Source organism: Macaca mulatta, chromosome 1, assembly GCF_049350105.2.
Source record: "Macaca mulatta isolate MMU2019108-1 chromosome 1, T2T-MMU8v2.0, whole genome shotgun sequence".
Taxonomy (NCBI): domain Eukaryota; kingdom Metazoa; phylum Chordata; class Mammalia; order Primates; family Cercopithecidae; genus Macaca; species Macaca mulatta.
The window spans coordinates 158,621,521-158,639,756 of NC_133406.1; the positions used below are offsets into that span (position 1 = coordinate 158,621,521).

General features: G+C 33.9%; 1 protein-coding gene across 40 annotated transcripts in view; it reads right to left on the reverse strand.

Moving 5' to 3' along the window:
- Window positions 1-18,236, reverse strand: part of ADGRL2 (adhesion G protein-coupled receptor L2) — a 293,729-nt gene that overhangs the window by 43,042 nt on the left and 232,451 nt on the right. For all 40 annotated transcript variants that reach the window (XM_077988175.1, XM_077988115.1, XM_077988085.1 and 37 more), the window contains 3 exons: window positions 14,576-14,685; window positions 7,046-7,846; window positions 35-328 (listed from right to left, as the gene is read on the reverse strand). In XM_077988175.1, coding sequence (XP_077844301.1) covers window positions 35-328; window positions 7,046-7,846; window positions 14,576-14,685 — 1,205 coding nt within the window. The remainder of the gene's footprint in view (window positions 1-34; window positions 329-7,045; window positions 7,847-14,575; window positions 14,686-18,236) is intronic.

The following is an 18,236-nucleotide window of genomic DNA, read 5'->3' on the forward strand; positions in this document are numbered from 1 at the left end:
GAAAAATGTATGCATGGTATTTTATAGAAAATACCTCTTGTTCCCTTAGGGCATGGTCGTTCAACCATCATCCCCCTTTGTGTCTGAGGCCACTTTATCCCCTTGGAGTCTAAGGCTTCACAGAATCTCTCTGGCAGGGGAAAAATATTTGTTACAGGTGGAATTTTGGTTGTAGAAACTGCTGGAGGTGGTTTTGTCCCTTTGCTTCCTTCCTGTGATCCAGCTACAGTTGTGCTCATGGGGCCTTTCTGTGAAGTAGTGCTTGTGGTTGATATTGTGGTTTTGAACAGCTCAGCTGAAGAAGTTATTGTCACAGCTGTGGTAGGCACTATGGAAAAAAGATGAGTATATTAATCTCAAACACACACTTGCGCTCACATACAGCCACGCACACGTGGAATGTGTGCATGCGCACACACACAAAACCCTACCCATCCGTCTGTCTCCAAACCAAGGAAATGAGAATTACTGACAGTATCACTCGTGAGTAAGAATACATCTTTTCATATGTTCCAATTTATTCATACTGATGGCTAAGAGAAGGTAGGTAGTTTAGGCTTTACTATAGCATTTGCTGTATGACTCTTAGATTTATTTCTCAATGAAATATGTGATAATACAGTTTAAGTATAATTTCATCACATACTGTTTAACAGGAAATGTGGGACAGTTTAATTTAGAAAAATTCTATTGTATAAACTCACATTCTATAAGCAATCAAAATCAAAGCATTAATAAAACTGTGATGATTATATATAATTAGGACGATAAAAAAATTTAAAGTCACCCACTTTACATATTGCAAGAAAATAAATACTGTGACATCTTTCCACCCAGCAGCCGTTCTTGCCTGAGCATGATCAGCATGCCTGATTAGATCCAAACAGAAGATAAGCTTGGCATGCTTGCGCTGTTTAATAAGGAAACATCTCAGGCTTCGGCATCGTTTCCTTGGAAAAGGTAGGTATGAAGAAGCAGCTAGTTGCAGTCAGAGGTGGAATCTCTTACCAAGATGAAGCATCAGATCAAATCATGCCTAATTCAAAACAACCCTTCATATCTTAGTGACCCTTAACAGAGAATATAAAAGAACTATCATTACACATTTAAAAGCAAAAATGTTTTCACTATTTTTAAAGGTTATTTTTGCCTTCCAATGTTACCACCAAACTGCTAAATCCACTAAGTTTAAGAAATAATGGAGCTCAGTGTTTCCTTTCCTCCATTAATCACCACTGAATTAATTTAAACAACAAAAATCTGTCAGTAAAAAAATTTTTTTTTTTTTTTTGCGACGGAGTCTCGCTCTGTCGCCCAGGCTAGAGTGCAGTGGCGGGATCTCAGCTCACTGCAAGCTCCGCCTCCCAGGTTTATGCCATTCTCCTGCCTCAGCCTCCCGAGCAGCTGGGACTACAGGCTCCCGCCACCTCGCCCGGCTAGTTTTTTTTTGTATTTTTTAGTAGAGACGGGGTTTCACCGTGTTAGCCAGGATGGTCTCGATCTCTTGACCTCGTGATCCGCCCGTCTCGGCCTCCCAAAGTGCTGGGATTACAGGCTTGAGCCACCGCGCCTGGCCAGTAAAAATTTAATACTACCACTTAAAAATTGTTGAACGAAATCACACAAAAGTTGTATCAACATTTACAGATTATTGGCACTTAAAACCTTACATATATTATGCCTTAAATTTAAATTGTTGTAGAGCAAATGAAAAATAGCTATGTTTTCATATCATCTTAAAAAATATCAACTTATTTTTATACTTTATCTATACGTGATAATAAGCTATGATATTAGAATTTATTAGAAAACATGTTCATATTATCACTGATACGTTTACTATTTTAAGCTCTGGTCCATCAATCTTTCTTTACATAATTCTGATACTATTGAGAGTATATGACGAAAAAGTAGTGTGACATGTTTCTAGTTCTTTAGTAGTTACATACTTCTTGTTATCAATAAGTACACTATACATGTTTTATTCCTTTCCCCCCTCTATCTCAAGAGAAACTTCTAAAGCATGTGTTTTATTTCCAGGGCATAATTTATTGACCATATGAGAGATGACTATGTACATTAGTCAAACATCATGTCTAGCCAGCTGCTGCAGAAACCTATTCAAACCTGCCTATCTTTTCTGTAAAGCACTTGCTTGACATCTTGTTAAACCTCTGTAATTTTCTTTTGATTACAATGCAGCCAGGCTTTCAGTGCTTTCTCAATTAACATTTGTCAAAAGCATCACAATCTTTTGCAGAAGTGTCAAATGACTGCTGCTGAATCAAGTCTTAAAGGGGAGTCAGGAATCAGAACAAAAAAAAGAAGGGGGCAGAGCAAAATGCTTGCGTGCTACACTCTCTGATATATCCCTGAACACTGTACTAATTAGTACACATTTAATCACTGAAATATGTATTAATACTACAATTAGTGATTTGTTAGCTAAACATTAGTCGAGATTCATAATAACCGAGTCAAGACAGACAATAAAAAGACCTCAATTAAAAGTGCAAAATTTCATGCAACATTCTACAGCCATGTTTCCATTGTTTTTTTGATCATTTATTTTTATACCTTTTCACCCTTTTGTTTGTTTGGTTTTTTTTGAGACAGAGTCTTGCTCCAGGCTGGAGTGCAGTGGTGTGATCTCGGCTCACTGCAACCTCCGCCTCGTGGGTTCACGCCATTCTCCCACCTCAGCCTCCCGAGTAGCTGGGATTACAAGTACTCATCACCATACCCAGCTAATTTTTGTATTTGTCATAGAGACGGGGTTTCACCATATTGGCCAGGATGGTCTCGATCTCCTGACCTCATGATCCGCCTGCCTCAGCCTCCCAAAGTGCTGGGATTACAGGCGTGAGCGACTGTGCCCAGCCACCTTTTTACCTTTTGATCACCAAAATAGATTAAAGGGAATCAACTTATTCTTCAAAGATAAATGAGTAAAATACTGGGATATCATGAAGAGAAACATGATCGTAAAGCTTAAGTGACAAAACTAAATCTTTTAGAGGGACACACAGAATTTCTGGTATTTTGGAAGGTTTAAGTTTAGCAATACTAGAAGAAAAGCAACGTTTTTTTTTCTCATGTGAAGGCAAGAAATGCAGATATATTTCTAAAAATTATTATTTATTTCCACAGGTGGAAATGGCCCCAATAGGGCATCTGGTAATGATAAAAGCGTATGTTGACTTAGCATTTATGTGCCAGGTGCTATGCCAATCACCATTCATGGATAATCAGATCATTTTATTATATCCTTACCACAATTCCATGAAGTCGGCATTATAATTATCTTCCTTTTACAGATAAGGAAACTGAACGATGAAGTTAAGTAATTTGTTTAAGGTCACTGTCCCATACTCTTAAATGCTATGATCTTACTTTCCTAAAGATTTTCATAGACTCCAGAAAAATATGGCATCCAACAAGTAACCTTGCAGTTATCTGGGAATATTTAACTGACATGGTGTTGTGTGTAAATCTCTAAAAGAATAACAATTTGGAAAGAAAATATAAGACTAGAATAACAAACAATGAGAAGGTCTATAATGAAACACAGCAAAAGGTTCAAAACTCAAGAATATCCTATAAATAATAATAGAAAACACAACTCACAATAGAATTATAACTCTAATCCAAACCCTTTTTATACAGCTCTATTTATCCTGATGTCATATCATGTACTCAGATTAGCTGACTTAGGATTCTACCTACCATTTATCACGTGAGTAGAAACAAAATACTTAAGAAATGATGTTAATAAACATGCTTAGTAAGTACCCATGAAGATTTTAACTAACACATACAGAATGGTTCAATTTACTCTGGTTATGTACTAAAAACTTCTATTTATTACCAGGGTTTTCCTACATGAAAGGGTTTGAAGACAATAGCCATTTATGCCAAGTATAATGTTCTCCTCACTGAGGTCCAAGAAGTCACCCTCACCCACTGTTCATGAAATGAACTCTAGAGTGAGTCTGCAGCTTGGTAAAGCAAAAATGAGCACCTATTCAACTTGTCCCTGTTCACTGTCTAAAAACACTGATCATCTTTTACACAGCATTCTTTATCAGTGAAAAGGTATTTCCGGAAGTATGTATTCTATGCTATGTATAAACAAAACTGGCTCTCTTGATAAAGAATTTTTCCTGGTATTACAGAAGTATATCACCTCATTAATTAGTCTAACACAAACGTTGAGGAACTGCCAAAAGCCAAGTAAAAACACATCATTTTCTTTATAATATTTGGGATATCAAATGTGCAGATAGATTAAGTAAATATAAAGCAATCCAGATTAAGAAATGAAAAAGAGTTAAAACAGGACTGGAAAGGGTTTTTTCTAAGGCCATTCCAGAGAGGGAGAAGGTGAAAGAGGAAAACCAGACCTCGTTTAGGGGAGTGGAGCAAATGAATTACGCAGGGATCACATCAAGCTCAAAATTCACCAAAAAAAAAAAAAAAAAAAAAAATCAGAGCTCAAAAATTGTATGTGTGTGCTTTTAGGAATGAAAAGGCTTGGATTTATAAATGGGAAAAAGTATTGAAGCTAATATATTATTAAACAGTCCACAATGAAAAATGGTATGGATAACGAAAAAAAACGAATGGATAATTTTACAGCACAATTTATGCCTTGGCCATATACATGATAGCAAATCCAGTACAGATGACTTGAACTATGAATTTCAGCAAAATAAGTCAATCACTGCTTTATGACAGGCAAAAGACCTCATTTCTCTGATTGCTCTGTTCTATCGGTTTCTTGGATCTTGTTTCTGAAAAGCGGACAGTGGCTTATTGGTTTGACCTAAATTTGTGGGCCAGAACAGTTCTGCAAGACCCCACCTACATGCATATAGGTAGCACACATCTTGAGTGAAAGAGACGGGAGTCTCTAAAAGCATAATATAAATTACAAGGGGAGAGAAAGAGAGAGAGAGAGAGAGAATGAATATGGGTCAAACAGCAGTGACAGAAATTTAGGTCAGATAATGCTTTCATCACTAAGGGCTGAATAAGGGGTCAATATGAATTTTCATGTTCTGGGACTATTTAAGAATAGCTATTTTGGATGATAAAACATAGTTGTAGGAACATACAGTTGCTACATCTGCCAAAGCTTCTAATTTTTAAGCCTGTTAACTGCTCTTTCCAAAAGTATCTAAACTATCGAAGACTTTTCATCTGAAATGGATCAAATTATTTACTAGAATATACGACACATGGAGGATGATATTACTAACCGTCTTTGTATTCACTGAAGTACTTTGTGGCAAGTAGATGTGTAATGTTTTTATTTGTTGAACTGAATTATACTCAACTTTATTCACAGTTCTTCGAGTTGTTGCCTGATTATGAATTTGCAATTTGTAAAATATTTTTTTCTTTCTTTTTTTTCTGAGGATGACAAAAAATTTACTGCTACCCAAGACAAATCTAACAACTATGAGACTAATACAGGCTACAAAAAGGTTAACATGAGGATCAATATAATTTTAGCCAATGCCAATGTAAGTTTGCCTTTTGACAAACCTATAGGATAAAAAAGCAGTACTGTAGTAGCAGCTTTTGGAAAAACAATTGAAATAGACGAAACAAACCAAACTGCTGCCTCATGAGCAAACATATGTATACATTTTTAAATAAATGATTCCAAGATACTATCAAATAAAACTATCAATGCCCTAAAAGAAGATTTCATTGTTATAAATTTAACAATGAACATTACTGCTATAACTATAAGCCAAAAAATACAAACATAACCTGATTTAGGGAAAAAGGGACTGTACACTAAGTCAATGGATCATTATTGTTATTATATGAACAAAACTCACATATTTTGGTATCCTACAATGACTTAAATTAGAAATTCCATGACAAAAAGCTGTGACTTCTGCTTTTGAGGTCCTGACCGTATGACAATATTTAAAACTGATTAACAGCATATCTTAAAATATGTAGGGGTGTTTGTTATGAACATATTTAATTGTGTGTACTTGCATTGCTTTAGTAGAAGAAAAAAGATATTAGTGTCTGCCCCACCCTATTGAAGACATTAATTTAATCACTCCAAAGAACTTTCTAGTTCCTAAAATTTTGAAATAATGCAATAATTTCAAGATTAACTCAGTAAATTAGGATATTAATTCAGGTCTTAAACACACACTGTTCAAATAAAAGACTTATAAACAGTGCAAGTTCTATAATAATACATTAACAAGTTATTCTTTCATCATGAGTATGAGATAATCTTGTTTTAATAAAATATTCATTTATCATCAAAAATTATTTCCCACAAAATTGAACTCACTTAATAAACCAAAGTATATTTCAAAAAATTGAGCATTACTTTCTAAAGTAATGATCCTGCATAAAGAGAATATAAATCACACAATCTAGCATATCTGTCATCGTAAGTCATCACTTGGGATCATTTAAAGCTTAGTTCATGTGATTGTTAAAGTCACAGAAATACTGACTTAAAACTGTCACTAATTTATCAGAAAATAAAAACATGTAATTTTACACGATAATCTAGAAAAATATTGGATGGCTCCCTCTTCTACTCAGAGAACACACACCAAAACTTCAGAACGCATATACCTGGCATTGTACATCAAGCCCAGCCATTCTCCTGGGACTTCCTAACACACGTTTCCTTTAACCACTGGCGCCAAGAAGTTAAAAGGTCTGCACATAGATTGTAATCAATTCAGCAGTCAAGTAGGGGAAAACAACCAAACAAAAAAAGATTGCTAACAGATTTCTGGTTGGTATAATATTTTTAGCAATGAAAACTAAACTGATCAATAATGCCACAATTTCTTGAAGCCAACATTAAAATGAAGAAATTGAGAAAAAGAAAACGAACCATAATAAGGCTAAAATGTACCACAACAATGTCCTTTGTGCTTTAACTATGAAAAGGTGAAGAAAATAGGAAAAAGAAATTAAGAAGTCTTTTTAAAAAAAAAAAAAAAATGCTATTCACAAAATGACATAAGCATTAGCAAGTAAACATTCTTACCTTGGGCAGGATCAGGCGGACCAAACTCCAAAGAATACCGTAAAATGAAGTTATTGTTCCACACGTAAAGTTGGTTATCTCTTGGATTGTAATCCACTGCAGCAATATACTGATACTGGTTGGGGAAGGGAACATCTACATATTCTCCTCGGTTTAATCGGGTATTATAAATGTAATCAATTGCGTTCTTGCCTGTTTCACTTTCATTGTCTTGATAAACTGACCTAACCACATAGAGGACTCCACATATCATAAAAGCATTTGATGCGGCACGTTTGTCGTATACAGTCTCCCACGTTGCTTCGAATCGAAGAGTGTATGGATTCAGCTGGCTAATAACTATCATTCCATTGTTCTGTTCAGTGGCATAAATGACCCACAAGCCATTTTCATCAACTGCTAGGTCGATATCAGTCTTTCCTCCCCACCTGTATGGGGAGGTATCATGGTAGTTGGCATAGTTAATTATGGCCTCGCCACTTTTAATTCTAGTCCTCAAGTCAAATTTCACAATATTCCTCGTTCTTTCTTTGTTAAAGAAGACAGCACCATCATATACCACAAATCCAGTACCATCTACTCGATTTGGAAGTTTATACGTTGTTGTTTGGCGACTATTTTGGAAATCTTCTAAAGAAGCATATTCTATTAAAGTATCGGTACGATAGGGAGTCCAGGGCATGAAATAAATTTTATCTGCAGCCTGAAGAGGGTCCTTGCACCAAGCACCTGCCTTTTGTTCAGCTTCATATATACATGGTGAGTCCACAATTGCTTTCAAGGTCCCAGGACACACAAAAACTAACAGTTACAGAGAAAAGACAAAAATTAAACCAAGTTAAAAAATTACACAGGTAAACACGTTTCAGTGGTCACAAATCAAAAGGGAAAAATTCATATTATTAGCATTCAATTTTACCAAAATTTATACTTAATTCAAATACTACCCTTATTTTCTAAAGTTAGCATAATAAGTGCATCAGGGTACAAAGTAACTGGAGTTTATGTTTATTTTCACTAGCAAAAGCCTAAGTTTAAGATCATTCGTAAGTGGTCTGACAATTTAATTTTTTGCTATGTTTTCATTTTATAATCTGTTAACCTATGTTTTAAGAGTCTGAGCTTGTGCACAACAGTATATATTTTATTTTATTCCAAACATTATACCCTTCAACCTCCTACTTCACCTATGAGTCCCCAAAAGCAAAACTATGAAATAAGGCAAATAAAACAGAAAATCCAATGTGAAGACTTATTTAGAACTTTTGCATAAGTTAGACTGAAAACAAAGGTGCTTCAATTTGAGGAACATAAATATTCGGAAAATGCAATTAGGAGCACAGAAAAGTAAATACAAGAAAAGCAGTGATGAAACAATCAGGAGACCCTGTAACCATGGCATGCTATGGAGAGGGTTCTGGAAGCCAGGCAAGATGACACTTTAATTATAAGAAAATATCCAAGGGTGTCAGAAAAAGAGATAAAGGGTAAAAAAGAAACAGAGAAAGGGCAGCTTCCCCTCGCCGACTTCAAAATTTTTACCCCATCACCAGATTTAGCAGTCATACAATTTCATTGTAAACAGTTGACTTCCTTATGAGGTGGCATTTATGAGATCCTGCTGATTATTTTAATACAGGAGTGTTGTGGGGAGAGGGGAGGGAGGAGGTTAACATCCATAAGGCACATAACAGGGAGCTGGGGTTCAGACTGTATACATTATTTACCTTTTTGCTCCACTTCTATTTTAAGCATCGGAAGAAAAATAAAAAAGGTGCAAGGAAAAAAGAAAAAAGATTAAAATAAATTGACTATTAGTCTAAGACTGAATTCGTAACAGATGCTAAATACAGGAAGAATAAGAGCTGTACTACTTTGGATAAAGAGAAACACACAACAGGAAAACCTAGCAGGAGAAAGATTCTAAAGTTACATAAAAGAACATAGATCAATCATTTTAGGAGATTAAGGAGGCAATACAAATATGTTGGCATGTTGTTTCACTTAGTGTACCTGAATAAATAATGAAACTCTTCACTAATGCATGGTATACATACTCTTGCCTTTCCAAAGTCACTCAGCATTCTTACCAAGTTTTACTTTCTATATGTATGCTATAGACATAAATGCATGCATAGTTACATCATCCCCATTTATTTTATGTGAACTCAATTATTAAACTAACTTTAGATAAGCATAACAATAGAAAAATACATTTATAAAAATCACAACTTAATTTTGGAGTTTAGATCAAATTTAATTCTGATGTGGTTACATGTTTTTCATAGATATTTACTAAGAAGAAATATATAATTATGCATCTCAGTATGTTTCAATTGTTTTTCTATTATTTTCTATTCCTAGATAAATTTTAACCATTAAAAAAGCCTCCTCTTTAGGAATATATAAATATCGCCCCATCACCAGTAGAGATTTTGAAGAGTAGGGTAAGGTAATACCTTTCTTCCCCACTAAGAACTAGTATATTTACTTAGGTTTACACATATATTTTATTATAAAGTTCTGATTAAATTTTCTATATTATGTATCTCAAACTTGTAATACTAAGTCTATAAAAAAAGCAAGCAAAATACATACAAGGGAAAAGCAAGCACAGTAGGCAAGGAGAAAAAGGAAGAAAGAATTATGGTTAGATTATTATGACAATTCTACCATTATAAATTTACACAGAAAGCAAGCTAGCATGCAACAACAACCATACCGAGCATTCAAAACAAATACCTTGACTCCACAGACCTTATAAAAAGTAAATGCTTTAGTAAAACAAACCTGATTAGTAGAGTTATATGAGAAAAAAACAAAACAAAACTACAGTTTCAAGAAATGGATTATGCAGTTAGGAAGGGGGCTATGTAAGATCCTTGTTGGTAAACAGTATTCTAATACTTACAAACCATAAAATACTTTACATTGTATATAGGTCTGAAGAGTATGTTGCCTGAAATTCATAAAATGTTGAGACATCATGGTGTCTGTTTCTCCCTTTTCTGTTGTTAAAATGCATTAGGATGTGCTAATATTGCATTTCCAAAATGTACTCAGAGTAGTGTACATTTTATTAAGATCTTAGTTTGATTCATTATAAAAAATTACAATAATTCATTAAGACTAAATGTTGACCTTCTGAAACACCTACAGTAAAAAAACATCACACGGACATTTTTGCCATAGGAATGGCATACAACAACTTTCCACATTAAGCTACAACTTTCCCCAATCAACTTGGTCTATGTAACCACTTTCAGGAAACATACTTGCTCTATAATGTGTAATTCTGACTACATCTGAAAAACAAGAAATTCAACATTACTGTCTTGAAAACAACACTTTTGTATAAACCACTAGTCCTAAAATTACTCCTCAGCGAAGAGCAATATTATACCTGCTTAGAATCAATAATGGAAGGGCGTGGTGAGAAAATGAGGATAAGAGAAATCATTAGCATTGTGACTACTCAAACTACATTTATATACAGCTGTACACTTTTTTCCCCTAAGGAAAGGATAATTTTACTGAAATAAATTAAATGTAAAGGATGGAAATAATACATTTTAAAATGTTTATTTTAAAAAGAACTTAAAACAAGTTCAATAAAAGATGTAGAAAGTATATTTTGTTTTCCATTCATTGAAAATGGCTAAATTAGGCCAGGTGCGGTGGCTCAAGCCTGTAATCCCAGCACTTTGGGAGGCCGAGACGGGTGGATCACGAGGTCAGGAGATCGAGACCATCCTGGCTAACACGGTGAAACCCCATCTCTGCTAAAAAGTACAAAAAACTAGCCGGGCGAGGTGGTGGGCGCCTGTAGTCCCAGCTACTTGGGAGGCTGAGGCAGGAGAATGGCATGAACCCAGGGGGCAGAGCTTGCAGTGAGCTGAGATCCGGCCACTGCACTCCAGCATGGGTGACAGAGCGAGACTCCGTCTCAAAAAAAAAAAAAGAAAAAGAAAAAAAGAAAATGGCTAAATTTTACTATTTGATAAACTAAAATTACAATGTAGTTAGTGAACAGAATATCAAAGTCTTTATTTACATGAGATTTGATATCACATATTAAAGGAAAATAAATATAAATTATATATTGTACATGTGTTATAATTCTGTTGAAAAGTAAGTAACACTCAAAAGTAGAGATTAAAAATATTATAAACCTTTGATGATTAATGAATCATACAAGGAATATATGGCTCTTTACAACAAAAAACATTATTATTTTTATGAAAATGCCAGACATCTGTCAAAGCAGCCAAAATTCATCAGTAGAAGAGTACAAAAATACAATAAAATTAATATAATCAGCATTCTCTATCACATGCCAAAAATATACCACAACTTGTCTTAAGAGACTGCATGAATTAACAATACACTTACTTTTCTACAGACCAAACATACAAGTATATGAACCACCAACATGAGTGGAGGACTACATGGATATGCAAGACAAGAAATTAACCCACACTAACTACACAGCCGACATACTCTGTATATGAAGTGACACACGATTTCACTGAATAATCTTACATGTTTATTCATTAATAATAATTTAATCAATAAGAATGGCTATTTTTCATATTAAATAAAACTTGTGGTTAATATTACAGTATTTTTACAATGATACTTTGAAATAAGAGGTACAAAAATGAAAACCAAATCCTGCCTGTAGGATGCAAAATTCTGATCTGATTACTCTCCTTTATCCTCCAAGATCTTTATGACTTCTTTCAAATATAAATATACGCAATTCCTAATAGTCTGGCAATAATGGATACCCCGTATACATACACTTTTGACATGGATATTAACTGGACAAGTACAAGCATCACACATAATGCATGTGCCGTTCATAAACATACTAAAGTAACAGCATTTCTAATGTTCTCTGTTGAGCAAATTTCTTTTAAAAATTTCAGAAGTCATGAAAATTTTCTGAAATTGTTTTATAATAGGACTTAATTGGAATATATAAGATCCTGGAGGATTTACTGTGAATAGAAACCGGTATAAAGCCAAGTGGTAAAAAATACATAATAAATGTTATCTGATGGTGACAATTTTATCAACTAAGTAACGTGTAAAAGAGGTATGCAAATATTATAAAATATAAAAACACTACTAAATCAAGGAGAAAGTGAAAGTTAAAGGCTCACAATAAAAGAAAGTATAAGGGCCGGGCGCGGTGGCTCAAGCCTGTAATCCCAGCACTTTGGGAGGCCAAGACGGGTGGATCACGAGGTCAGGAGATCGAGACCATCCTGGCTAACACGGTGAAACCTCGTCTCAACTAAAAAATACAAAAAAACTAGCCGGGCGAGGTGGCGGGCGCCTGTAGTCCCAGCTACTCGGGAGGCTGAGGCAGGAGAATGGCGTAAACCCAGGAGGCGGAGCTTGCAGTGAGCTGAGATCCCGCCACTGCACTCCAGCCTGGGTGACAGAGCCAGACTCCATCTCAAAAAAAAAAAAAAAAGAAAGTATAAGGAATGAATACAATGGACAGAGGCACAAAGAAACAAAAGTTGAAGAAAATGAGAAAGAGAGGTAAGACACTGTCCTACATATGATTAGAATAACTTAAGACTCTTTGCATTATATTTTAATATTAGTTGAAACCGTGCAATTTATAGAGTGTCACTACTGTAGAGTATATAGGAATTATAATTACTTTTATTCTTTAGCAAGGATTAACATAAAAAAAACCATAGACTTATTTTTGCCTCGTGCAAACATCTAGAAAGGTAACAGCAAATTAATTACTGATTTTTTAAAATTAAAAGACAGAATCTAAAAGAAACAAATACTTCTCTGAGTATAGCTATTTGCAAGTTTAGTGCACAATGTACAATACTTCTGGAGAACTGAAAAAGTAAAATTTTGCAAGTTAGATGTTCCAGAAGATATCCACATTTTCCTTTCTTAAACAGCACAAGAAATAACTTATGAATCTGAAAATAATATTTGCTTAACACTGTTCTTGGTCTATAGACTAGGTTACAGGAACTGGCTCCAGAAAGAAAACTCTTGGCAGCTCTGACTGATTCCACTGTTTGGGAATGGATGCTGTATTTCTTCTCTAATTTGAGGACAGAAATCATGCTAAATTCAAGTGAAAGTGACTTTATGGAACAAAATTTTGGTTAGGTCAAAAGAATACAATGTTCCTCTAGTGGCACAGGAGAATGATTACGTAAGCCACCAACACTACACAGGAGAAATGATATAAAGATCAGTGTACTCAGTAGGCTTCCAATCCTACAAATGGTATAGAAAATACTGAAAACATAAAAAGCATCCATTTCACAGTAACACAGGAACACAGAGCAGGGATGAAAAGATAATCTGTGTTTGGCCTTTAACTGATAACACAAAAAGCCAATTTGTCAAAACTGTGTCAGAGAAAAGATGGAGAGTGCCTTCACAGCATGTGTCAGAATGTGTTACTACCATACTGGACATAGCAGATCTATCAGAATTTGGCCCTTTGGTTTTAGAAATATTGATAGCTTGAACATATACATCTGTCAGAATTAATGACCTAGCTTTTGAGGTTCTGTAAAGAGCAATTTCATTATTTGGCAAATCCTTTTTTATTAAAGGAGGAAAGTGTACAAAAACTGTCTCAAATCAGCAAAATTGCTGATAAACATAATTCAAATGCCTATGAACTAACGACTAAATGACATCTCTATCTTTCCTATAATTTAAAAAGCAAAGAAGACAACAATACTATCAAACTAGCTTATGAAAATCAGGTAATATTCAAACTTTAAGTTGCCTAAAATGCTAAGATTTTTAAAATTGAAAGTACAGAATACAATTTTGAAGTACGAATTCTGAGATTAGAAGGAAAACTACACAAAATTTGACTACTGGCCGAAGCCTACCTACAAACTTTTCAATTGAATTTTAAATATCTGTCTGTAGGATCTTAACAATGATGCTAAAAAATTAAAAATAGAAACATGTGCAAGGTTATGTTATATCTAACTATTTTATTAAGCATTAAGATTTCATCACTGAATCCCGTAAAGAAATGCTCCCTTAAAGACAACAGAACAAAAAGTAAAGCACTTGCCTCAGTTACTGCAATGGTAGCTTTTACTCGGCACTAAAGTTACTACAACAGCAGGTAGCCATTCAAGTAGCTCACGATTAAAACCGAAGTCAATTCCTTCTTTAGAAAACTGTGAGCCAAACCAATTTGTCAGCAACTGGTATTGGGCAAAAGTACAGATTTCTATCAGCCGTATTGAATAGCTAATTCAAGTTTGTTTTCTGGAAAAACACTAGCCTTAAAAGCCAAACACTTAAGAACACAGACAGACACTTGGCCAGCATCACACTATGGCTTCCTTCCACACTTCATGAAGCTAATTGGAGGCCCAAGTCTGTTAGTGCTCTGCATGCATAATGGTTGTGTAGGCCATAAACATATGCTTCTTTCACATGTGTAGTCTTTCAGCATCAACGAGTAATGCTGGGGAAAGTGTAAAACAATATAAACTGCATACTTACTGTAAGGGACACACTCATACTGGACTTCAAGGTATTTGTATGTTCCAGGACATGGATCAGGAAACACATCTGACCCAGTAACTACTATACACTGTGTTCGATTGTTGCACCTGAAAGACAGAATGTATCAAACTTGTGTAACATAATTTATTTGATTATTTTTACTTAAATATAACATAGAAGTTTTTCGCATTTTCTTCAAGTAACTAGAAACATGAAACAAAAATTCAAGTAATGTTAAGTTACTCTACATTATTAAATACTTTATAAGAGTTTTGTTTTCTTTATGTTGTAATACAGTGGTATGGGTCACACTAACTTTCAACTAGAAGTAAAAAAAAAAAAAAATGGCCAAGTTTCCTATTATTCTGTTACACATTTTAATTTTAATTTTTGACGTATTCAACATGAATTGAACAACAACAAGAATAACAACAACAACAAATATCTTACCAGGATATTAGACATCATACTTAAGAGTTAAAATTACAATTTTTAAAAATGGTCCTATAAGGACACAGAAATGTATGAGTCAAAACCTGAATTTCTCAGCAGGAAGTTTTTGACAACACAAAACAAATAAGGAGCCAGGATTTTAATTGTATCCTCGAAATCCAGTTGGTTGTGAAGTTCTTTATTGTACATACTTTCTGGAATACCAGAAACTAAGCTAGTAGTGTTCACCTCATATGCTATGGTCCACATAAATGATAAAGTGCATTTAAAGGATTTAGAAAAATGCTTTGGCACGTATGTAATGTCTAAGCATTATTGTTACTCTTTCTACTCACAGATCAATGTGCCTATATAATTAATGAGATGACTATGTACCTTGGTTCAACACCGGTACTTCCTAAAATATAACATTAGAAAGAATGTTATACTAACATGATGCCTAGAATGTTCTAATTATTGTTATAAGGAATTATTTTCTTATTTTTGCATTGTCATTAATTCACCAAGAACATTAGAAATAGGTTAGAATTTCAGATAAAATGATATGTAAGTTCTATGAATTTGTCCAAAAGTTCTTTTTATAACCTTTGTAAAGGCAAGAACTATTTCTTTTATAATTTGATTTGATTATAGCCTAATGAGTGAAATGTTTTCAGGGTTTTTATTGTATTTTCTGATAGCACATACATTAAGAAGGCAAAGCAAGCAGAACAAGAACATTGTAACAACATTTATTTAACAGTTGGAATACCACATATTCTACAATGCATAAAATAACTGAACTATAAAATAGCACTATAAAGAATTTTGAAAAAGCATCCCAGTTTCTAGCACAACTAACTAAGGGCAGTAGAAGGTGAATCATGTTAAAGATGGGTAGGAACAGTCGTATACTTTGGTGCCCTTTCAACTCAAAACTAGACTTTTTCTTTGAACAGCAGCAAAGCCTGAAAACTTCTACAGGATTAAATAGATAAATTTTATAATTCAAAGTATACTACAATGAACTTCAAACAAGACTTAAATATTAAATAAATTATAAGTAACTTTTATCATGATTACTTTATAATACAGGATAGCATTGTTTTTTTAGAAATATACCATATACTGTAATTTTCAAGAACATAAATAATGTAAATGGTACAGTGTCACAGTCTTCTGTAACATATGTTTTCCTGTCATTATTCTGTATTTCTCCTAATTGGGTTCACTCATCTGAAGAAATTTGCCAGTAGTTCACCACTTAGTGTAAACGAATTATTTTAACATGAATCACAGAACCTATTTCACATCCTAAAATTCAAGACAAGAGGTAGGTTTACAGTTTCTCAACAGGTCAATAACTAATGTTCCCAGGTAAGAAATGTAATTCTGATGTTTCATTTTTCTTCTTTTTTAAACTTTTGCAGCAACAAGATAGTTCACTGCTTTTTTAGTTTCTTGATCTAACAGAAATCCTAATCATTAACTTGGTCCCATTAAAAACAAAAGTCCTTTCATTTCCTTCTTTGTATTTGTTCATACCTACAGTGATCTTCCTTTTATCACATCCTCACAATTCTCAGAAATGAAGAAAGATAAACAACTGTGTGTTAGATATCCCTTTCAGATACTCCCACAGTATACATTTTATAACTACTCAACCAAACTCTGTTAGGTTTTGAATGGTATTTAAATACGATTACAGAAACCCCTCCAAATAACAGTTTCTCTTGTGAGTAAACTCTTCATTTAGTTTATCACCCTTCACTTCTCACAAAAGGCTCCTCTCATATTAACAAACTAGCAACTGGTGGGAGAGAGAGGGAGCTGTACTCAAAGTTGAAATGGACCAACAACATGAAGGGCTTTGTTATCAAGGTGAAGGAGAAAGTAACTCAAAGAATTTGGCAATTTATATATATCATTTTTCAAAAATAAAGAATACATTGAAAATTGCCCAGATTTTTTCCACCAGAAGTAACTGGATGAATGAATATAACTAGTGCAGGGTTAGAGATCTTTTACTGTGTATTTCTAATGTCATGGTATGTTCTGCAGGAAGTATATAATATAAGCATTCTGGTTTCCATTACATTTTGCTTGAAAGAGGACCAACACCATAATAAAAAATAACTGTCCATATTTACTCTCTTTCTGAACAACTTTGCAGTAGTCCGTTGACCAATTACATGTTCAAATTAATGTGAAAGCAATTATGATTATTTATACCAACCACATAATTTTTATTGATTTAAATAATCACACTACGCAGAGCATTCACTTTGACAGCAAAACATATTAATTCTACAACTGTAATCTTAAGCAAAACTGATTTAATGAAGCTCCTGCAATAAGATTATTAAAAAATTCTAGAATTCAGGGCCTCCCAAAATATAAAAAATGTTCATTAAAAAATTTCATATATTCATATACACAGAGATATCAGAAGTGAAAGAAATTAATCTTGAGAAAAATGGAAAATTTAGAGCTAAAACAGTTGAGGGTCAGAAAGAAGAGAAACCCAAACTGCAAAAAGTACGAGAAAATTAGAGATTTGCATGCCAGGGTCTTGATTCATGGAAATGAATCTAAGCTTTTAGAGGCCCAAATTAGAGAAATAAAAACACAGACATTTATATTCCTTTATAAAGGATGCAAGCAGCATTAAGTTTCCAAATAGAGAGCGAGGAGACAAGAAAAACATTGGGAAATACCCAATGTGAGCTATTAATACTAAGAATAATCTAAAAATTCCTTAACAATATGCTGTTGGTAAGATTATAAAACTGTAAATTGCTATCATTTAAAAAGATCCAGAAAGAAAGCAATTACTTATCCACAGAAGCAAAGTAAATTCCCGCCAAGGGCTCAGCTTCAAGTTCTCACACTAATGAAAGCGAAAAGGTAGATTAAGCCAAGAAAGAAAAAATGTTTAGTCGTTTGTATTCTCAGTACTAGGCATAGTTCCTGGCATGACTTTCTCTCTCCTTCTCTAAAGAAGAAAATTTCTTTACCAATAAAGGTATCATTGTTTAAACAATCAAAATATCAGTATATTTTGGTAATACCATGTGGGTTTATTACGTTAATAACCTACAATTTTCTTAAACTTTAAGCATAGAAAATCGGTATGAATGAGAACAAGGCAAAAGAGAAAAAATAGGGTTTAATAAGTAGACCTTTTATTACAATTTGAAGGAACTACAATTACTGTTCATCATAA